General features: G+C 40.0%; 1 protein-coding gene across 4 annotated transcripts in view; it reads left to right on the top strand.

Moving 5' to 3' along the window:
• The window catches only part of LOC122553429 (protein unc-79 homolog), a 218,242-nt gene that overhangs the window by 56,638 nt on the left and 137,003 nt on the right, over positions 1-24,601 (top strand). For 3 of the 4 annotated variants that reach the window (XM_043697181.1, XM_043697180.1, XM_043697179.1), the window contains exons 15-22: positions 2,744-2,934; positions 4,353-4,476; positions 5,313-5,450; positions 11,085-11,306; positions 12,667-12,894; positions 13,916-14,051; positions 18,550-18,629; positions 18,716-18,864. In XM_043697181.1, coding sequence (XP_043553116.1) covers positions 2,744-2,934; positions 4,353-4,476; positions 5,313-5,450; positions 11,085-11,306; positions 12,667-12,894; positions 13,916-14,051; positions 18,550-18,629; positions 18,716-18,864 — 1,268 coding nt within the window. The remainder of the gene's footprint in view (positions 1-2,743; positions 2,935-4,352; positions 4,477-5,312; positions 5,451-11,084; positions 11,307-12,666; positions 12,895-13,915; positions 14,052-18,549; positions 18,630-18,715; positions 18,865-24,601) is intronic. The other variant, XM_043697182.1, reaches the window with a different exon arrangement.

Raw genomic sequence — 24,601 nt, 5'->3', positions numbered from 1 at the left:
TCATGTTGTGTAGCTGCTGGTATCTCAAGGCTGGCAAACCCAGAATGTTAAACCAGAAACTTACAGTCTCATTAACATATTTCAAATCCGCCTCCTAAGTATGAATTGGATGCTTTCCCTGGTTCCTAGGAATGGGAATTTATGAAGGCGGGGGGGGGGGGGGGGGGGTAGCATGGTGGCTCAGTGGTTAGCACTGCTGCCTTAGTGGTTAGCACTGCTGCCTCACAGCCTCAGAGACTGGGGTTTGAGTCCCACCTTGAGTGACTGTCTGTGTGGAGTTTGCATGTTCTCCCCGTGTCTGCCTGGATTTCCTCCAGGTGCTCCAGTTTCCTCCCACAATCAAAAGATGTGGAGGTTAGGTGAATTGGCCATGCTAAATTGCCCATAGTGTTAGGTGCATTAGTCGGGGTAAATACAGGTTAGGGGAATGGGCCTAGATGGGTTACTCTTCTGAAGGTCAGTGTGGACTTGTCGGGCAGAAGGGCTTGTTTCTATACTGAAGGGAATCTAATCTAAACACCAGTCACCCACAACTGGTGGCATTCCTCACCACCCTGATCTCAGGGAGCTCCAATGGGGAAATTTAATCCTGGAAGTTTTCCAATAGGTTGGACTTCCTACTAGGAGCCGTCAGTTCATCACAGAATTCCTGGAGAAAGTAATGGTAGAATGCGGATTGCAGGTCCTTAGCAATGTGCATGGAGGATGGTCAGAGCAAATGAGATGTGTGACTTTCAGCAGGTACTCTGATTCCCAATACGGAACTCTCAATCAGGCATGGGAGTCTGTTTGAGGGAGCGACCCACCCTCCACCAGAAGTCTGCAGACAAACTGTAGAGGATTTGCTTGACAGTCGTCTGTTGCCTGGTGAGCTCTCCGCCTTTCCCTCTCTCCATCCGGGTCCTAAGTAAGCTCTGGAAGTTGGTTCACTGGAGCCAGCTTTCTGACATTTTCGGCATTTTTCTCCATTTAACCCCTGACTTGAACTCAATCCACAAATTCAACATGTTAATGTATCTGCCATGATGTATTATTATCACTCGAGGACATTGTGTACACATTGAGCAAGACTGTTGATTTATTAAAATTGAACAATAATGATTTGATATACACAGCATTTGAGTGAAAAAGACCAAATTTACACCTTCTTCTAAGATTAAAAAAAAGGCTTGCTTCATGTGATGCAGTGAAGATCTGCAGTGAAGACATCTAAAGTTAATTCATCACTACCATTGTAAGACAGAACCATTAATAACAGTGAAGTAGGAGCCTTCAGCTTGTTATTTGGGTATGATCCATGTCTCAGAAATGAACAGGCAAATTTGTAATTCATCAAAACTTTTTCCACATAATTAATTTGCTTGCACAAAATATTAAGCTGCTTTAATCTTCTCAGGATCCAAAAGGCTGAATTTGGTAGTACCTTGGAGGTGGGAGCAGAGGCACTGTTGCAGCATTTTGCCACCAGTATGAAGCAAACAAGCTATGCACCCCCTGAGAGAGGGTGTCTCACTATGTCTGAAGGTAGCCAGTTAAATGGAGGCAGCTTCTCAAGTGACCTTGAAAGTGACTGGAGGCGGGAAAGATATTATGCAGCAAACAGAAGTCCTCAGGCAAGGGAGACAGCCCCTATCATTATCCCTGCACAGGTTTCCCTGCCTGTATTCAGCCCCTGAGCATTTTAAATTGTGTTCTCTTACGTTCTGGAGGCCTTGGGACTTCTTTCTGCTTCCACAGCAACAATACTTCCCTGAGGCTGCTGAGCTGCTGAATGGGCAATATGCTTTTCGTCCTACTTCTGGAATGTATCATCTCATAGAAAAATCTTACCTGGGATTATTGATTAAAATTAACTTGTTGCTGATATTCCACTGTCTCTGACAGATCTTTCTACAGCTGCTTTAGGTCCAGCCAACCCCAAAACCTAATTGACAAATATTCAGACTATGAGATCTGACTACTAAAAACATTTTCAGCCTATATGCCAGCCAACAGCCACACATTTCTCCTCTGAACTCTGACTGCTAAAGGTACAAATGTAACGTTACTGTTGACTATACTCAAATTCTCTAACTTACTGAGATTGTACACATTCTTAAAAATTAATTGAATAACATCAAAATATCTTGTTTATTTTAAAACTTTCAGAATTCAAATCTGTTTGGATGCTTTCTGTGGATGTGGTTTATATCGTTTCAAGCAATACCAGAAAAGCCTTTATCAAACTATAATGAGGAATTCTGCATTTTGGTCTCAAAAGATATATGTACAACAACCAGTAAATGGCTGCTTCCAAATACAATATATTTATTTTGTGATAAATTGCTGTGATAGCAAATTTGAGACAAACATATTTTCTTCATTACCAGTCACCTTTTTAGTCTTCTTTAATCTGTCTCTGCCATTATTGTCTGGAATAATGAGAAGTGCAACTGACACTGAGGTAAATCTATTTAGTTCCTTTTCCTGTATTCTTCCCATTCTGCTTATCTGGTCATTAATAAACCGTAATCCCTAAAATTTTCCAACTAAACTTCTGAGTCTCAACCTCTCTATCATCCTTTGACCATAATTAAAACTCACCTCTCTGACAAACATTTCGGTTATCCTTCCTAATACCTACATTGTAGCTCAGTGTCAGTTGGTGCCTAATTCCACATTAGGGGAACCACTTTTGGATGTTTTTCTATGAGAAAGGTATTTATACAAATGCAAGCTGTACTGAGGCAAGGTGTGTTTTCAGGTTGGTGGGTATTGGGACAAGCGCTGCAGTACTGTGACACAGCTAAAGGAAGGCTTGAATCGTATTCTGTGCCTTATTCCATATAATGTTATAAATCAAGCTGTGTGGGAATGCATTATGCCAGAATGGTTGGAATCTATCCGAACTGAGGTGCCGGACAACCAATTAAAAGAGTTTAAAGAGGTTTTAAGGTATGTTCAATGTTTGTTGTTCAATGCCTCACTTTTGTATTTTTCTTTAATAATATGTATCTTGGGCTTTTAACTTTTAACATACCTGTGGCAATAAAATAAAAGGGATAAGATGACAAGTACTTTCACGGAAGTAACAACATACCAGAATATTTTTCCAGTTTAATTATGTTAATTTCTAAGAAAATTGAATTCCTCACTAAAAAAGCATTGAGAGTTGTTTCAGTAAGCAATCATTCATGATTGTGTGTGTTGAGACATGATGCTGCAGTGTAGTAGCCCTACTTCAGTGAGGGTATCCTGAAACTACACTTGTTGCAGAGATTAATTGATTCACTTGTTTGTCCATTAATAAACGAGGTGTACAATTGTTTCATTAATGTTTGATCTGGCATAGGAGAACAGTGTTTAGAGCCTCATGTCACTTGATCAATGTAATTTTCAAACAATGACCAATTTAATCAGTGCTCAATAAGAACTTCAATAAGAACTCTGAAATTAATGAGTTCAGAATACCCCAAAACCCTTACCACCAATGAATACTTATTAAATGTAAGGTAGGATGCTCAGATACTAATTTGACAGCCTTACGTGGTCAACTAGTGACCATTTAAGAGTCTTGACACGCGATTGTGGGCCCCAAAAAGAAATTGTTGGACTTGTTTCTGGGCTTTGAGTTGGGGTTTCGGTCATCATTCAAAGGCAATCAGTGCATAATCGATGGACCTGGCATCAGGAAGGCAGGGATGGGGATGAAGTTAGGGTTACTGAGAGCCACCCCACTGCTATTGTTTCTGATTTCATTGCTCCATGGCCAACAATTCTTTCTGCTTATCCCACCCTCACTTACCTGTAGGCAATTCAAAGTCTCTGGTGGGTTGATTACTAGTGGTGACTTGTTTGAAGCTCTTGAGGGTTGGGATTTCTTCCCTTGGGATCCTAAATCAATACCCTCATATACGTAAAAAGAAATTTGTGCTGTATTCTAATTCTCCACAAATGGTACTTGTTGAGTTTTTCTCTCTCCATAGCAAACAAGAGTATAATTTACTTTATACGAGGTTAGGGAATGCATTGTGGCTTCCAAATAGCATTCAGGAATAATAATGTATTCAGTCTCCTATTTGCCAAATAAATATGCTTGCTTAACAATGACAACATCTTCCGAGTGTGAGCTTGGAACATTGTTAACATATTAGGAGTTGTCAAAAGTAATAAAATGTAACATCTGGGGATAGCTTGATGGAGCAAGCACTTTATAGTTAAATTATTTAACTATAGGTGCTTATCTTTAATATTCATAAAGTTATAAAAAAGATATGCAATAATATTCTACTATTCTGTTGCTGAGTTTCATTTCATTTGTATTGTTATCAGGGTTTTGATTGGAAGCTAATGTTAACATTGATTTATTTCAGCAAAATGTTTGATATTGAACTTTGTCCATTACCCTTTTCCTTGGAGGAGATGTTTGGTTTTATTAGCTGTAGATTTACTGGCTACCCCGCTTCAGTACAGGAACAAGCTTTGCTTTGGCTTCATGTAAGTCAATATCCTTATTGATGAGTTTTAATTTGAAAACTTAGTATTAATTCTCATCTATGTTTTAGTTATATTTGACTAGTGTCTGCAGTGTCAATTGTCCAAATTCTATGTTCCTGCTATCAAACCTATTTCAGTTCCAGTAATGCCAAAGACAACATTGACTGTTGATTGTTGCCATGTATGTACTGCATGAAATTGTAAAGATGTAGCATAAATCCAGAACCAAATTTCTATTCTGAAGTTAAATAAGACTCCTTGTAGCTCTGGGTTCAAACTTCAGCTGCTTAGAATGTTTGCAAACCAAATGTATAAATAATATGTCCAACATTTATTGCATATTTTTTGTTTGAATCTAACATTAATTAAATAGAATCATAGGTATTTGGTTGTTATTAGTGGAGATTATAGTACTCCTGAAAGTGCTACCATGTAGATCAGGTAGCTTTGCTAATTAGTGCCTGGATATTATTGGATGAGTTTAACAGATATGCATAATCTTAGAGTTGCAAAAGGTTTGCCATCATTATTACTTAAGAACAAATCTATACAAAAAGATCAACTGTTGTGCAATCAGTGTAACATTAAATACTGTATATGTGTGTATATGTATTTCTTTTGAATTACTATTAATGATTAATCATCATTGTTTGAAGATCTAAATGCAAGTATCAAACATGAAATAATTTAACCAACTGCTTGAGAATTATAGTACATTCAAGAACTTTTAAATGTAAACATTTCAAGTAACAAGTGTTCAGATTATGTTTGCAAATGTTCCTGGTTTAAAGGTCCTGCTGTCTAACAAATGTAGTTTTGATCAATCCTTTGATTAGGTTTTATCAGAACTAGATATTATCGTCCCTCTCCAGCTATTGATCAGTATGTTTTCCGACGGAGTTAACTCAGTTAAGGAATTGGCAAACCAAAGAAAAGCAAGAGCCAATGACCAGCCAGGAAACCTAACTCGAAGGGTAGGTTTTACTTATGCCTGTTTCCATTAACTGTACAGAATAAATAATCATTGTGTTCTTTGCATTGAATTTTTCCAGTTGAGAGAGGACAAATAGTTGTGCTGGGATAAGCTGACTCAGGCAATTTCTTTACTCCATTAATGAATCCGATTAAGTTCTTTGTATTTATTTCAATTTAACTTCAGTTTTGCCACCAGCATTCCTGCTGGTTGAGCTAAATCTTGATCCTTAAAAATTGTTGTTTTGTTAATATAGATCCTCAATCGAAAGTGCCTGAAATCATCTAGTATTATTTTAGTGATAGAATTTTACAGCAGGGAAATAAGCTCTTCTGTCCATTGTATCACAAAGGCATACGGCATGCTTTCCTTCATCGGACGGGGTATTGAGTACAAGAGTTGGCAGGTCATGTTACAGTTGGTTTGGCCACAATTGGAATTTTGGCCAATTTTGGTCACCACATTACCAAATGAATGTGGATGCTTTGGAGAGGGTGCAGACAAGGTTCACCAGGATGTTGCCTGGATGGGGGATGTTACCTGGTATACATCCAGGTGTAGAGGTAACCTCCTCTACATCTATGAGGGGAGGTTGAGTAGATTAGGATTATTTTCATTGTGAAGAAGGAGGTTGAAGGGGACCTGATTGAGGCCTACAAAATCATGAGAGGTGTAGACAGGGTGGATAGCAAAAAACATTTACTCAGAGTGGAGGACTCAATTACTCGGGGTCACAAGTTTAAAGTGAGAGGGGAAAAGTTTAGGGGAGATATATGCGGAAACTTCTTCACATAGAAGGTGGTGGGTGCCTGGAATACGCTGCCAACGGAGGTGATGGGGCAGGAACAATAGCATCATTTAAGATGTACCTAGACAGATACATGAATGAGCATGGAGCAAAGGGATACAGATCCTTAGGAAATAGGCAGCAGATTTAGATAGAGGATATGGATCGACGCAGGCTTGGAGGGCTGAAGGGCCTGTTCCTTTATAATGTTCTTTGTTCTTTGTATGCATGCTGGTCATCAAGCACCTATCTATACTAATTACAATTTCCAGCATTTGGTCCCAAGACTTGTATGCTTTGGCATTTCAAGTGTTCATCTAAATAATGCTTTAAGTGTTCTCGCCTCAATTAGCCTTTCAGGCAGAGTTCCAGATATTTCCTGCTCTGGGTGAAAAGTGTTTTCCTCAAATCCTGTTCACACCTGTTGCCTGTTACCTTAAATCTATGCACCCTGATTATTTACCCTCAACTAAGGGGAATAGTTTTTTTCCCTATCCTATCTGTGTCCCCCATAATTTTGTACATCTCAGTCAGGTTCCCTGTCAGCTTTCTCTGCTCAATTAAAAACAGCCCCAGCCTATCTAGTCTCTCTTTGTAGCTGACTTGGGAGTTGGTTGGATAGCTGGTTTGCATTGCAGGGAGATACCAGCAGCATGTGTTCAATTCTCTCTCATCTCCTCAATTCTTGCACTGGCTGAGATTTCCATAAAGAACCCTCCTTCTCAAACTCTCCCCTGAAATATGGTATGGCTAGATTAAACTTTCACCATTTCTCTCTCTCATGTATTTGTATATATATATAAAGAGAGAGTAGGATTGTGGTGATTTTATATCTAATGATTTGTTTCAGGCCCAGCAACATCCTGCTAAATCTCTTCTGTACCCTCTCTCGTGAAATCACATGCTTTCTATAATGTGGTGACCAGAATTGCATGCAGCTCTCCAGGGATGGCCCAATTAATGTTTTATACAGCTCCATTATATCCTCCCTGCTGTTGTATTGAATGCCTTGATTAATCATGCTCAGTATCCCATGTGCCTTTTTAAACACCTTATCCACTGGTCCTGTTGAACAGTGGCTTCCAGTCACAAAAACAACCTTCAACCCACTGCCATTTATCCAAATTTGGATGTAATTTGCAAAATCATCCTGGATTCCATGGGTGTTTACATTCTTGACTAGTATCATGATAAGACCTTGTCAGAAACCTTGCTGAAGTCCATGTGGACCATATCAACCACACTATCCTCATCTTCGCACCTAGTTACTTCCTCAAAATTCAATCAAATTTGTTTGACCTGCTCTTCCCTGACAATGCCATACTGAGTATCCTTGAATATTCCCTGCCCCTCCAATTGGAGATTAATTCTGCCCATCAGAACTTTTAAAATAGTTTTTTCTACCACTGATGTTAGATCTAATAGCTTATAGTTTCCTGACTTATCTCTACCATTCTTTTTGAATTATGGTACCACATTAGCTGCCCTCCAGTCCTTTGAACATCTCTTGTGTAGCTGTCAGTATTTGAACATCAATGACGGAATCCCTGCAATCTCTTCTCTTGCTTCCCATTGCAACTTGGGACACATTTTGCATCTGGGCCTGAGGATTTGTTTCACTTTTAAGCCCCCCACAAAATTGCTAATATCTCCCACCTCTCAATGCTAATTTGTTCAAGTGTATCGAGGACCCTCCTGATTTCTATAACCAAACCATACTCTGTAGTGAACACAGATGCAAAGAACACATGTGAAACCTCATCTGTCTCTTCTAGCTCCAGGCAAAAATTGCTACTTTGATTCCTAATGGGCTGCACTCTTTCTCCATTATTCTCTTGCCTCTAGCATAATAATAAAATGCTTTTTACCAGTCTGTGTTTTTCATGCCCTGTCTTCACTCTTAAGTTTTTTTGAAGTTACCTCCTGCACTTCCAACACTCTAATATATATATTCTACTGCTTAGAGACCTCAGTATCTGTCAAAAGCTGGATTTTTTTCCCCCCTTATCTAGACCTGTACAGTCCCTGGACATCCAATTCAGTCATGGTCACTACCACCAAAATGCTCCTCAATGAGACTTATACCACTTGTTGTCTGGTTTTGTTCCATAAAATTAAGTCCCGTTCTGCCTCCTCTTATCGTACTTTCTACAAGCTGCACCTCTAAGACTTTCACACTGTCTATCCCAGTTAATGTTGGGAAAGTTGAAATACCCTACTATTTTTTTATGCCTCTCTGCGGTTTGCTGACATATTTGTCTTTTTATCTCTCCTTGGTTGTTTGGCGTTCTACACTACAAGGCCAATGTGACTGGCCTTTTTTTTTGTTTTTAGCTTGGGAATTTGAAGAACCTTTTGAGGTACCATCCTTCTTTATTTCAGTAATTGACTCCTTGATCTGTATTGCAATGCCAGCTCTTCTTTACACCTCTCCCTATCTCACCTGAAGCTTTGATAGCCTAGAATATTAAGCCTGCCCCTTCCTCAGCCATGTCTACATGATAGCAATGATGTCCTATCCCATGTGTTAATCAAAACCTTAAATTTATCTGCCTTTCTTTCAGACTCCATGCATTAAAATAAATGGTATCCAGCCTTGCTATGCTTCCTTGTATTTTAACATGATTGTATTCACTCTGTCTTTCTAACTGACTTGGTCTTTCTTCTGTACTTGTTTGTGCATCATTCCCTACTCCAAAATCAATCCTCCTGCCAAATGAGTGTAAATCTCACTAATGGCACTTACAAACCACACCCGCCCCTACCCCCAAAACCTTCTGCAAGGATGTTTATGTTCAACCAAATGGACTTATATAGATCTCACCTTCCTGAGAAATGGCCCCAGTGATCCAGGAAGCTAAAGCTTTCCCTCCTACACACTTCATCAGCCACATGTTCATCTGCAGTATCTGCCAATTCCTGTATTCACTAGCACGTGGCACTCTAAGTCATTTGGAGATTTTACTTTTCAATCTGCAACCTGGCTGCTTAAATTCTTGTTAGAGAACCACATCTCTCTTTCTCTCTATATTGTTGATACCTTTGTGAATCATGACCTCAGACTGTTTGCCTTCCACCTTCACAATGTCCTGCTGCCATTCAGCGACATCTTTGACACTGGCCTGAGGAAGGCAACACAGTACCAAAGAGATACATTTGCGGTCACAGAAGTGCCTGTCTGTACCCCTCACTCTTGAGTCTATTATCCAAATTGCTCTTCCTCTCTTTTTCTTCACCTTTGTGCAGCTGGGCTCTAGCTGTTTTGACCTCTGATGTCGAATGATCTGTTCTGACCATAATGTAAGGGATGGTCAGCGAATGCTGCCATACCCAGTGACACAAACATCCCACGAATAAATGAAATAAAGGACTCAGCTTTAGCCTGTAACACCCCTACCATAATGTCACAACAAGCTCAAAATTGATTGAGTGCTCCTTTTGTTGCCTTTGTTTCTGTATTCCCTTCTTTGGCCAGGGGTCCTACACCACCCAGTGGACTCTTTCACCCTCAGTGTTCAATGGATCATTTTCCACCATTTTTGTACCTTCAGAGTGACCCACTACCACACTACAGTGTGGAAACAGGCCCTTCGGCCCAACCAGTCCACACCGACCCTCCAAAGAATATCCCACCCAGACCCCTTTCCCCTCTGACTAATGCACCTAACACTGTGGGCAATTTAGCATGGTCAATTCACCTGACCTGCGCATCTTTGGACTATGGGAGGAAACCAGAGCACCCGGAGGAAATCTGCGCACACATGGGGAGAATGTGCAAACTCCACACAGACAGCTGCCGAAGGCTAGAATCGAACCTGGGACTCTGGTACTGTGAGACAGCAGTGCTAACCACTGAGCCACCTTGCCACCCTGATGAAGAGCTTATGCTTGAAACATCAACTGTCCTGTTGCTCAGATGCTGCCTGACCGGCTGTGGTTTTCCAGCACAATGCTTTTTGACTCAGACCTTGACAGCTGGTTGTCCACCCCTTAGGAAGTGGTGTGACATATTCTAAAGAATGCAGGGGAGAGGAACTAAGATAAAAAGATCTTATCCCTAACAGAAAGGAAAATAACTTAAAGTTCTGTCTTTAGTAATTGACCAGCCTTATTTGAGAAGTTAAAAATCACACAACACCACATTATAGTCCAACAGGTTTATTTGGAAGCACGAGCTTTTGGAGTGCTGCTCCTTCATCAGGTCCACAAGGAAGGCAAACAGTCCACCTGATGAAGGAGCAGTGCTCCGAAAACTATTGCTTCCAAATAAACCTGTTTGACTACAACCTGGTGTAATTTTTAACTTTGTACACCCCAGTCCAACAACGGTACCTCCAAATCACTCATTTGAGAAGAACTGGTGAGTTCAGGTTTCAGTGCAAGCTGAGATTCAAAGATTGTTTAACATGAGAAATCATATAGTGTGTTGTGATTAAAAATCTTATTGTATTGAAATTTTAATGTGTAAATTGAACGTGCCTTGGTTAAATTTGCTTAAGCTGCTGTTTCATATTTTGATTCTGCTCACATGTAATGTGAAGTCCTGCCGTTCGTAGTGGTTCTATTCCTCAAAATCCTCTAAACAGTAATTTTTACAAACAGCAAAGGTGACAAACTGTTCATGCGCAGTATAGGACACTTGTTCAGTTTCTACTCCAGGAAATAAGTTTTCTTTCCATTTTTCTCTTTAAAGCCATAGATAAGTGAAATGTAGCCTCAAACTGGGTGCACAATACAATATGCAAAAGTCAGCATATGAATGGTGGCTCTTGACCGTATATTTTATACTGTAACTTTATTTTATTTTCTTAGAGCTGTTGCCCTAATGAATACAATTTTTCTCCATAGGTTAGTGTTGTATCAGATCCTGGACGCAGATGCCAACATGTTACTCTAAGTCCGTTTCCTAGCCCCTTTCGTAGCCCATTCCGTAGTCCATTGCGCAGTCCATTCCGTGGTTGTTTTAAGAATTTCGGATCTGCAGGAGGAAGACCCATTGACTTTGATTCTGATGATGATGAGATGAACTTAGCTTGCTTTATTCTGATGTTTGATTTGATATTGAAACAGGTAATGATTTAATTGCTCCTTTTCCTGTTATATTATATGTGAAATTTCAGCTTATGTTATTCTGTGCACTATTTAAAGATGAATATGTTACAGCTTCTTGGGACAAGTATTTTAACTTCATCACTAAATAAACCACCCAGAAGTAGAGATCCAATTGACTAGGGAAAACGAGTTGAAGGAAATTAGTGTTGGTATGAAGATTGTACCGAGAAATGAACAGGTCTGTAAGTTGATAAATCCCCAAGAATGTGATGGGTTTCATCTCAGAGCATTGGTTGTAGAGAAAGTTGATGCTTTTATGATTTTCTTCAAATGTTCTATAGATTCTGGATTGATTTTTTTTGGATTGGGAAGTAGTGAAAGTAGTAATGTAACAAGAAAGCAAGAGAGAAAATGGGGCTGCAGGCCTTTCAGCCTAAAATCAGTATTAGAGAGAGTGTTAGAATCTATTATAAATGATATGTTAAAGGGAAGGTTCCCAACCATGATCCCTGCAAAACCCCACTGGACTCTGGCTTCCTATATTGATGCATGTACCTTTCAGTTCCGTATGCTTAATTACACCACTTGAGAACCCAAATCACAGTCCTACATTGGTTGTTTGTGTAATTCCTGGCAAACGTTGGATTGTTTAGCAAATGTTGTCAAAATATAAATTATCCTTTCACTGCTGGGGTCTCACACACTCCATCCTGCCTTGGGTCTCATATGCCATCTCTTACTTCACCCCCAAGATCTCACCCACTTATACAATCATCCTTTCATGCAGATACATCTTGCGCCACACCCAACCCCTTAATCTTGGGGTGTCTCTCACAGCAACTCCACTCCACCCCCTACTTCCCAGGGATACCCATTTGCTCACCATCTCCTTGAAACCTCCAATGTACTGAAAGGAAAAGACAGGGTAAATGCAGGTGGGATGCTTCCCATGGTTGAGGAATCTACAGGAGAACACAATTGTGAGGAGACACAATTTAAACATAAAGGGTCTGAGAGAAGGAGAAATTATTTTGCTTAAAGGATCATGAACCTTTGGAAATTTCTATCACAGTGGGCTGTGGAAGCTCAGCCTTTGAGCATGTTTAAAGTAGAAATTGATAGATTTCTGATTATCGGGGCATACAAGATTATGGTGATGGGTGAGTAAAAGTGTTTGATTAGCCTTGTTCATGTTAATGATGGAGCAGGTTTGACAGGCTGAATGACCTATGCATGTTCCTATTAATTCATGTTACTGTATCATTTCATATTGAAAATACCAATCAAATATATATTAGTGTGAAGTTATTCTAAGCCACTAGGGATATATATGCAGAAGCAATTAATTCTTCTTTAATCTTCTATCTCAATGCTTCAGATGGAATTGCAAGATGATGGTATGGTTATGGGTCTCGACCATGGATTAGCTAAGGACATAATTTCCATCATAAACAATGTGTTCCAAGCTCCCTGGGGAGGCTCACATACTTGCCAGAAAGATGAAAGTGCGGTTGAATGCAACCTATGTCAATCCAGCATTTTATGCTACCAACTCGCATGTGAGCTGCTGGAGCGATTGGCACCTAAAGAGGAAATCAAACTGGTGGTAAGGAGAGATGAATATATGATGAAATGTGGTTTGCATGTTAACTGTTGAAACTGGACTTAATGCTTACCTGCTGGCAAGTTTGAAAGTACATGAGGAAGGAGATTGGTGGTATGTAAAATCCACCAGCTGGTCTTCCTACCACCTAGCCACCCACTTATGACCTGTCTGACATATTACAGGCCACCCAACTTAAGGCCCAGCCCATGTGGAATCTTAATAAAGGTAGCATCATGGGTTGGTGCCAGGCCCAAAGAAGAATTTCTTCTTTGTGGTTTACCTGGGGCCGTCTGATCCTCCCTTTCCCAGGATCATTGTTCATCCCCGACATGTTGAATCCGGTCCTCTCAGCCTCCTCACTGAGATCCTCAATCCTGAATTGATGTGGGCTCCATGGATGAGCTTGCCCTGCTTGTAGTGCCAGCAATAGCCATCGTTTCTGATTGGTGCTGCTGGGAAACAGAACTGCTGGCCAGTGGATTGCTGACACGTCTTTGAAGTGGGGCACTTCCTCCTGAGACAGAGGCAAAACTCTTTTATTAAAACATTTAACACTGCTTCCACCATTAAATTGCTGCAAGAAACTGTCAAATCATGGGCAGGTTCCCCTCTGACCTTTATATAGGGCCAGGGGTGGGGCATGCAGGCTGCAGCACTCCTGAAAATTCAGCTTTTAAATATGTTTTTAAGATGAACATTAATTACTTTTTAACGTGTTCCTAATGCTGATGCACAATGTTAATTTCTATAACTTTGTCCATAGCAAAATGGCTATTCTGACTGTAGACTGCTGCATCTTAGCACTGTAAAATCAAAGAGGAGCAAATGTAGGTGTATCTGTGTTAGCCATTTCAAATTGGGGCTTCACTCTCCTCTGTCAATCTCCCCACTACAAGATCATCTAAGATAAACCCTGCTTCTTTTTCTCATTTGCAATCACCTCCTGAAACTTGTACTGCTGCTTTATATCCAATGATAGTTCATGTAAGTTCTAAGTCAGCACATATCTGTTCTCCTTCAGGAACCAACTGACAGCTTTGAAGATAGTATGCTGTTTTCTAGACCTGAATTCACTATAGGTTTTGAAGGAGAAGAAGATGATAATTCAAAAGAGGAAGAAAATCAACAGTTTAATAACGGATGTGAAGAAAAGCCTGGTATGGGATGTTAATAGTCATTTTTACTAAAAGTGCTGGACAGGTCAATCTGCTGTAATGCAACAATTGTGTTCCTCTACAACCTTGTGCAATAGAAAATCAGGCTGTGGAAGATCGCTAATAGAAAACCACTATACCCCTTCAGTAGAAAGTTTGTGTTATCCAAATTCGTCAATTGCATTATAACCAATTTGCACTGACGAAATGACCATTATAGCAGAACAACCTGTAGTTGAAACTGGCTGCTGACAAGTTTTCGTTGACAATAATGGTAGCAGTGACAGTGCAAAGGTGACTTATTGGAGACATTGGGCACATCATTAGATGTGATGTGATATGAACAAATTGCTTTTTTAAAAAACTCATTTAATTGCTAAATCTATGTGCAAAGATTTATTAATTTTCACATCTATCTGTACATTGATCAGTAATAATGACCTGTCATAATTATAGAACCTATTGTTATCTGCTAACGCGCAAAACAAATGAAAAGTAACCATCTGCATTAAAATGTTGGTACATTTTAGGTAATGGCTATTTAGTTAATAGAATCTGCAATTCTTATAGTGTAATTTTTTTTAGACATAATGACAATTGGGGTTAATTTCTTCCAATTATTTGATGTAATTTGGTGAACCATTGAAAACTTCCCTCGCCTACTTTAATACTGTCATTACATGGCTCATCCACTGAAGTTACAGTGAATGGTCAGGAGAACTGCGGCATTAGTTTTTCCCCAATAATATTGGTTACATTGGTCCTTCTTTTGATTGTCTGCTTGCAATGTTGTTTGATGAAAATCTAAAATATTTTCCCAGTAACTTAATATCAAGTGAAGATGGTGAATGACTTAGAAGGGAATTTGCAGCTGATGGCCTTCACAAAACAATGTTGGCTTTGTTCTTTTTAGTGGTAGACGTCAGAAGGATGGAGATGCTATTAAAGCTACTTGTCACAATTCATCCCATAGCTAGTGCATATTATAACTATAGTCATATAATGATGTAGTGGAAAGGGATGTGAATTAAGTGGACTAATCTGAATTGTGTGGTATTGTGGTGTCTAAAACCATTCAGATGAACGTTGCATGTTACATTACATTCATGGCTTCCATACAATCATTTATATAAAAGAGTCAAAGGAGCCGTGACCTTGACTATGAATTCCCTGTTGCTATCTTTGTAGCAATCATTCAGAGACCAAGAATGGAATCTTCCCAACCCTAAATGTTATGGACAGTGGTGTGTCAGTTGGGAAAATATGGCAAAATTGGAAGAAATTAGATTTGAAATTTGAGAGAGAAAAAACTTCAAATTTTGCAATGGGGTTTTGAACAGTGCAGTGAGAATCCTGTTAGTGAGTGGCATGAGCCCATAGACGTGTATTTGCATGCCTACTTTTTAAATTCATTTGTGGGCTGTGTGCGTTGCTGGCTGAGCCGCTGTTTATTGTCCATCCTTAGTTGTCCTTGAGCAGGTGATGTAAGCTGCCTTCTTGATCTGCTGTAGTCGATGTGCTGTAGGTAGGTACACACTTTTGTTCAGGAAGTGATTCCAATTTTGACCCAGTGACAGTGAGGGAACGATGACTTATTTCCAGGATAGTGAGTGGCTTGGAGGGGAATCTCCAGAGGATGGTATTCCCATGTATCTAATCCTCTTGTCCTTTTAGATGGAAATAGTTATAGATTTGGAAGGTGCTGTCTCAAGATCATTGGCACATTTCTGCAGTATATGTTGTGGATTGTACACGTTTCTGCTCTAGCCCTGTTCATGGATGAATGGATTGCCAGTCGAGCAGGCTGCTTTGGCCTGCATGGTGTCAGTCTTCGTGAGTGTTGTTGGAGCTGCACTTATCCATGTAAGTTGGCAGTATTCTATCACACTCTTGACATGTCCTTCTAGATGGTGGACAGGCTTTGGGGAGTCAGAAGGTGAGTTAGTCGCTGCAGGATTCCTAGCCTCTGACTTGATCCGGTAGACAGTATTAATATGGCAAGTCCAGTTGAGTTTCTAGTCAGTGGTAACCCCAAGGATGTTGATAATGGGAGATGTGGTGATGGTAATGCCATTGAAGATCAAGAGGCATTAGTGTAAGTATCTGTAGCATCTATTCTCTCCTCATTGTTCTGGAGTTTCCTGATCTTGCATAGTCAGATAGAAAACAGATGGCGATAATTCCTGACATGAAAGTTAGAGCAGTTACCTGGCAGCTTCAGATCACTGCACGCTCCTTTGGGCCTCCATCTTCGACAGAAGTCACCAACAGCTTAGGTGACCACTCAGATTTCAAAGAACTTACACAGGATCTTTGAATTATAAATATGTCAAAACTCTGCCACATTTTGATGAGAAAGATGTTGAAGCCTTCTTTATTTCATTTGAAAAATTGGCTCGGCAGATGGAGTGGTCCGAGGATTTATGGGTTATGCTAGTTCAGAGTAAACTGGTAGGCAGAGTTAGTGAGGTATTTGCCACACTGTCAGATGAGAGGTCAAGAGATTATGAAGAGGTTAAACAGACTATTTTAAGTGCTCATGAATTGGTGCCAGAAGTGGTTCAGAAACACAAAGAAAGAACCAGGTCAGACTTATATTGAGTTCAAAAGCATTAAACATAATCATTTTGATTGATGGGTGCGTGCTTTGAAAATAGATAAGACCTTTGAGGCTCTAAGAGAGGTTATTCTGCTGGAGGAGTTTAATAACTGACTTCCAGAGATGGTAAGAATTCACCTGGAGCAACAGAGAGTTCAGGAAGTGAGAAGGGCAGCAGAATTAGCAGATGAGTACATGTTGGTGCATAAGACAAGCTTCCGGCCAGAATTTCGTCCTGTGAGGGATAGATTTTGGGAGAAGTGGAGATCCTATACTACTAAACCAAGAGTAGAGAGCACTGGTAAGAATATACCACAGAATAAAAAAGAAGCCCAAGAGGGTGGAAAGGAGATGAAAGGCCTCAGGTGCTTCCACTGTGGTAAAGTGGAACACAAAGTCACAGTGCTGACTGTTAAAGAAAGGCACTGTGGGAAAAGATGTGGTAAAAGAAGCGAAGCCAGTTGCATTAGTGAAGGTAGTAGAGGAGACCCCAAGAAGAGTTGAGGAGCTGCAGGAGAGTACACAGCTTAGATTAGAGGAAGGAATTGTAAATAATTGTTAGTTCATTATTCTCTGTTTTACTTTAAGAAATAAAGTTGATAATTTTTACTTTAACTAGTTCTTGGCCTATCGAATTTTCACACATTACTGCACGGAATAATTTTTATCTGTGTTGCTGGTTTTAAATTACGCAGGAGAGTTTACCATGTTTTAACATAATTTTGGTGTTATCTGTAAATTGAAAAACACTCCCCCCACATTTTCATCTGTATCATTTATGTATATAGAAAACAGTGAGGGTCCCTTACTGATCAATGTGGTACTTTGCTGGATACTGGCCTCCAGTCAGCCAATGATTAAGCCAATTTCTGATCCATCTCATCAAGCTTCCCTGAATTCCACGTGCTTTAACTTTCTCAATCAGTCTCCCATGTGGGACCTATCAAAAGCTTTCCTAAAATCTATATAAACCACATCTACTCAACTCATCTCATCCAGTTGGAACAGATGTGTGCTGGGTGCAATGATCATTCATTGATTGGACATGTGTTGTTGCTCAAAATGCCAAGTAGTTCTTATGTGATCTCAGAACCAGTTGCAGCTTTTCTTTGTTTACTTTTTCTCTTTGTCGTTGTTGAATAAAAGTGAACATTTTCAACTGTGTGAAGACTTTCCAGTATGTGATTATCCCACATTGAACAATGAGAAGATGTTATGCTACAAAGGTATTAGCAAAAGAGTTGCATTTCCTTAGACAGGGTTCTAAGATGGGTGATGTTTGGGAGGTGTGGCCTCTATAGCTTGATTCTCATAAATGCAGTTACAATGATAAGAGAGATGATGATGTAAAATACCAATACATCTGTGAATATCAACTTGGATTTACAGTGAAGTGCCATCTGTGGACCCTTTGTGCCCTCAGAAGCTTTGTTTTTTGTTCCACTGTGCACTGTGAAATGCACAGTGAAATGCAGCTGTGAAACTGTGAAATGCAGCTCTTGGCTGGTGACACTAGACTTGGGGCATGACTGAGCTTTAGATATAGCCCCAGGGGTTGAAATCCGGGGAGGTCCTAGCAGTGGTGAGTACTTAAGCCATTGTTGAGCGCAAGATAATGCGAGTGGGGTGCCATAGAAGTGCGGTGTACAGCTGTGGAGAATGGTGTGAGAAAACTCACGAGAGCTCACGGAGAGAAACTCTCCACGAAACTCCCTGAAGTTGACACACACCCAATTCTTGGTAAGATTCAGCCCTATTTACTAGCCATTACTTCACAAGTATAATTCACTCTGCTCCAAACTAATATCAAACTAACTTACAATTGAACAAATAATTCTGTTGTACCTTCAGAAAAGGTATTGGTTAGAGTATGCAGTCACTAACATTTTTATATTTTAATAGAAATGAAAAATAACGCAGAGAGGACCTTTGATTATGAACAACTCCCTGCTACGTTGAAGTTGATACATACAATATTGCAGGTAATTATTATTTAACTTGTTCAGTTATATTTCAGCACTTGGGTCTGTTAAGTTCTTCCCTGTGCTTCACTTGTTTGTGTCAACAGGAAATCCCAAATTGTGAGGAGCCAGACATTCTTTTCAACATGCTCAACTGTTTAAAAATATTGTGTCTCCATGGGGAATGTTTGTATCTCGCCAGAAAGGATTATCCAAACTTTCTTGCTTACATTCAAGAGAAAATGTTGATTTCCAGGTAAGGTTAACAAAGTATGAAATCCTGATGACTTACCAGTAATTGTTAAAAATCACACAACACCAGGTTATAGTCCAACAGGTTTAATTGGAAGCACACTAGCTTTCGGAGCGATGCTCCTTCATCAGGTGATAGACTATCACCTGATGAAGGAGCGTCGCTCTGAAAGCTAGTGTGCTTCCAATTAAACCTGTTGGACTATAACCTGGTGTTGTGTGATTTTTAACTTTGTACACCCCAGTCCAACACCGGCATCTCCAAATCAGTAATTGTTAGGATATGTAGTCTGTGAACAAAGATCTCCCTATTTGTTTACATGTTTGGAAGTGGGTTCCAAATTTTCTGACTGCCTAAACTTTGATTAATGAAACTTTTTATGGAGATATAGCCAAAGATGTGCAGATTAGGTGGATTCTGGATTAGTGGTGCTGGAAGCGCACAGCAGTTCAGGCAGCATCCGAGGAGCAGTAAAATCGACGTTTCGGGCAAAAGCCCTTCATCAGGAATAAAGGCAGAGAGCCTGAAGGGTGGAGAGATAAGCTAGAGGAGGGTGGGGGTGGGGAGAAAGTAGCATCTGCAGTCATTGTTTTTATCTAGATTAGGTGGATTGGCCATGGTTGAATGCCTGTTGTTCAGGAATATGCAGGTTAGGTGGATTAGCCATAATAAAATACAGGTTTATAGGGATAGGGTAGGGGAGTGGGTCTGGATGGGATCCTGTTTGGAGGGCCAGTGTGAACTCGATGGGCCTGCTTCTACACTGTAGCGATTCTATGATTCGATGAATCTGTGATTGAGGCATGTATCACTTTTGTAGCAATCATTAATTTGGTGATTCGCTGTTTTATTTCAAATATCATTATATTCTCTGGCAATGTTATTTCCTGATAATCAACTTGTGACAGTTGTTAAATCAACTTGCAAGTCTTATGTAAGAATCAATCCTTTAATATGGACATTGCTATGAATCAGTAATACCAAGTGCACCAAGCATGTTATCCATAACTGGCAAAGAACAATATTATAATAACATCGCAGTATAATATAACTCTGAAAAATTGAATCGCACAATATGTTGTAAATCTAAGCAAGTACTGACATTGTAACTGGAGACTCAAGAGATCTAGTATAATCTTTGTGCAAAGTGAGGCGAGATGATGAAGTGTAATTTGACCAAAATGTCCAGAAGTATTACAGTATATGTCTTCAGATAATAAAATAATAGAACTATCAACTTTTACTGTACAGAAGGAGCCCATTGTGTCTGTACCAGCTCCTGAAGGAGCTACCCATTTGTACCATACTCCAGCCCTATCTCCATTGCCTTCGATATTCATCACTTTCAAATATGTATCAGCTCTCTTTTGAGACCTCCTATGGACTATTCCTCCACCACTCTCCCATGCAGCACATTCCAAATCCTAACAACTCTGAGTAAGGAAGTTGCTCCTCTTCTCACTCTTAGCTCTCTTGCTGATAATCTTGAAATTGTGACCCTTAGTTACTGTCATATCAACTAATCGAAGCACAATATCCTTCTTTTCTTTCTCTTCTATCTAAAATCCCTCATCAGTGGTATTATTCTAATACATCTCTTTGGTACTTTTTCCAGGGCTATAGTATCCTGTTTTAAATAAGATGCCAGGATTGAACACATTACTCCAAATATGGTGTGACCGATGATTTGAAGAGGTGTCGCATCACTTCCTTGCTTTTATACTCTATGCCTTTTCTTATAAACCCAAGGATGCTATAAGTCATCTTGACAACTGTTTCAACTTGTGTGGCACCTTCAGAGAATTGGAACTCTGAAGTCCCCCTGCTCTTGTACTCCGAGTTATACCATTGAGCCTGTATTGTCTCTCTGTGTTCCTTCTGTCAAAATACATTCTGTTACATTTCTCTGCATTTAAATTCATCTGTCAGGTGTCTATCCATTTGGCCAATTTGTCAGTGTCCCTCTGAAGTCACTCATCGTAACCTTATAATTCACAATTCTCTCCAGCTTAGTATCATCTGTATTTTATTTTCCTTTTGTGTATACAGTCAGTTCTTCTATAATGTGATGGTTCCTTTCGCTGTGTTATAGACAAATTGTGTTTTAGAAACAGTGCTCAAAGTACTGGCAATGTAATCGCATAACAGCCAACAGACATTTTAAAGGTTTGCACTGTAGAAACATTATCCCCAATTTGTCAGTCACATTACAGCGAATTTGTGTTGACGAAACGTGCATTATAGCAGAACAACCTGTACTTTAGTTTCATTAAATTCATAATGAAATAGCAAATATTAAGCATTTCAAAGCAGTGAGGTTGAGTTTTTGGGGCACAAGAGTCTAAAGAGTAGATTATTGAGCTGTGAGATCAATATGTTGTGGTGCTGTGCCACCATTGGAAGTATGTATAAATATGGCAAGACCTATAATAAGCTCATGCAATTCCCTGTCATTCACATTGAAAACACCAATCAGCTACCTCTGCCACTTCTCCACATTCTACAAGTCCATCTGATCAAGCTTTCTCTTAGAGACTTACCTGCTGCCTTATCCCTGAACTTACTATCTTCCCTACATCTCATATCCAACGCTATTTCTGAGCATCCATCAAAGTCACTGCTTGTCCCTTGACTTTAAATGCAATGAAGAGCTGACTACTAACTTCCCTTCTTGAGTCTAGTGTTCAGTTGATATTGTTAATTGTTTACATTCCTTAGATACTATATCTCCCTCTATTTTGCAAACCACCATCCATTATGATTTCTCTCTCCAAAGTCATAGAGTCAGAGAGATGTATAGCATGGAAACAGACCGTTCGGTCCAACCCAATCAGTCCCACCTTCCAGCACCCGGTCCAAACGCTTTCGATTCATTTGGTCATCCAAATGCCTTTTAAATGTTGCAGTTGCACCAGCCTCCACCACTTCCTTTGGCAGCTTATTCCATACATATACCACCCTCTGTGTGAAAACGTTGCCCCTTAGGTCTCTTTTATATCTTTCCCCTCTCACCCTAAACCTATGCCCTCTAGTTCTAGACTCCCCCACCCCAGGGAAAAGACTTTGTCTATTTATGCTATCCATGCCCCTCATAATTTTGTAAACCTCTGGAAGGTCACCCCTTAGCCTCCAACGCTCCAAGGAAAACAGCGCCAGCCTGTTCAGCCTCTTCTTATAGCTCAAATCCTCCAACCCTGGCAACATTCTTGTAAATCTTTTCTGAACCCTTTCAAATTTCACAACATCTTTCCGATAGAAAGGAACCAGAATTGCATGCAATATTCCAACAGTGGCCTAACCAATGTCCTGTACAGCCGTTACATGACCTCCCAACTCCTGTACTCAATACTCTCAACAATAAAGGAAAGCATACCAAACGCCTTCTTCACTATCCTATCTACCTGCGACTCCACTTTCAAGGAGCTATGAACCTGCACTCCAAGGTCCCTTTGTTCAGCAACACTCCCTAGGACCTTACCATTAAGTGTATAAGTCATGCTTAGATTGGCTTTCCCAAAATGCAGCACCTCACATTTATCTGAATTAAACTCCATCTACCACTTCTCAGCCCATTGGCCCATCTGATCAAGATCCCATTGTAATCTGAGGTAACCTTCTTCGCTGTCCACTACACCTCCCAGTTTAGTGTCATCTGTAAACTTACTAACTGTACCTTTTATGCTCGCATCCAAATCACTTATATAAATGACAATAAGTAAAGGACCCAGCACCGATCCTTGTGGCACTCCACCGGTCACAGGCCTCCAGTCTGAAAAACAACCCTCCACCACCACCCTCTGTCTTCTACCTTTGAGCCAGTTTTGTATCAACATGGCTAGTTCTCCCTTTATTCCGTGAGATCTAACCTTGCTAACCAGTCTTCCATGGAGAACCTTGTCGAGTGCCTTACTGAAGTCCATATAGATCACATCTACTGCTCTGCCCTCATCAATCTTCTTTGTTACTTTTTCAAAAAATTCAATCAAGTTGGTGAGATATGATTTCCTATGCACAAAGCCATGTTGACTATCCCTAATCAGTCCTTGCCTTTCCAAATACATGTACATTCTGTCCCTCAGGATTCCCTCCAATAACTTGACCACCACTGATGTCAGGCTCACTGGTCTATAGTTTCCCTGGCTTGTCCTTACCACCCTTCATAAACAGTGGCACCACATTAGCCAACCTCCAGTCTTCCAGCACCTCACCTGTGACTATTGATGATACAAAAATCTCAGCAAGAGGCCCAGCAATCACTTCTCTAGCTTCCCACAGAGTTCTAGGGTACACCTGATCAGGTCCTGGGGATTTATCCACCTTTATGCATTTCAATACATCCAGCAGTTCCTCCTCTGTAATATGGTGTCACCATCTATTTCCCTACATTGTATATCTTCCATACCCTTTTCCACAGTAGATACTGATGCAAAATATTTATTTAGTATCTCCCCCATTTTCTGCAGCTCCACACAAACACCACATTGCTGATCTTCGAGGGGCCCTATTCTCTCCCTAGATACCCTTTTGTCCTTAATGTATTTGTTAAAAACCCTTTGGATTCTCCTTAATTCTATTTGCCAAAGCTATTTCATGTCCCCTTTTTGCCCTCTTGATTTCCCTCTTAAATATACTCCTACTGCCATTATACTTTTCGAAGGATTTACTCGATCTATCCTGTTTATACCTAACATATGCTTCCTTCGTTTTCTTAACCAAACCCTCAATTTCTTTAGTCATCCAGCATTCCCTATACCTACCACCCTTCCCTTTCACCCTGACAGGAATATATTTTCTCTGGATCCTCATTATCTCATTTCTGAAGGCTTCCCATTTTCCAGCTGTCCCTTTACCTGTGAACATCTGCCCCCAATCACCTTTTGAAATTTCTTGCTTAATACCGTCAAAATTGGCCTTTTTCCAATTTAGAACTTCAACTTTTAGATCTGGTCTAACCTTTTCCATCACTATTTTAAATCTAATAGAATTATGGTTGCTGGCCCTAAAGTGCTCCCCCACTGACACCTCAGTCACCCACCCTGCCTTATTTCCCAAGAGTAGGTCAAGTTTTGCACCTTCTCTAGTAGATACCTCCACGGACTGAATCAGAAAATTTTCTTGTACACACTTAAAAATTCCTCTCCATCTAAACCCTTAACACTATGGCAGTCCCAGTCTATGTTTGGAAAGTTAAAATCCCTAACATTTACCACCCCATTATTCTTACAGATAGCTCCTTACAGAGATCTCCTTACACGTTTGTTTCTCAATTTCCCTCTGACCATTAGGGGGTCTATAATATAACTGATCTTGGAGAAACTGTTTGGATGAAGTTCGCAGTGCAGAAACAGATAAGTGAATTGTTTTAAGTGTGTGGGTTCTTTCTTGGTTATATGTTTTTTGAGATATGTCTCTTGATTAAACTTAAAATTTTACCCAAAACTATTAATTTAACCTGAGGCAGTGTTTTGTACAAGAATAAGACAGTTATTTTCTGCGTCTGTAGATTGTGAAGGAGCAAAAATGGCCTTTAGTAGAGTGAAATGCGCTTCTTGTCAGATGTACATGTTGTTGTATCAGAAGTTTTCCTCCACACATCTTTCCTCCAACTCCATATTTTAATCCATCTAATCTGCCTGTCATGATACTGAAACTGCCTTTATCAAAAGTACACAGAATATTGTACGTGACTGTGGCAAAGATAAACTTGTTCTTCTTGTCCTTTTTTGGTCTGTTTGCCCCC

Source organism: Chiloscyllium plagiosum, chromosome 10, assembly GCF_004010195.1.
Source record: "Chiloscyllium plagiosum isolate BGI_BamShark_2017 chromosome 10, ASM401019v2, whole genome shotgun sequence".
In the NCBI taxonomy this organism is placed as follows: domain Eukaryota; kingdom Metazoa; phylum Chordata; class Chondrichthyes; order Orectolobiformes; family Hemiscylliidae; genus Chiloscyllium; species Chiloscyllium plagiosum.
The sequence above is the reverse complement of the archived record's forward strand: the minus strand, read 5'-3'. Positions and strand labels throughout refer to the sequence as shown.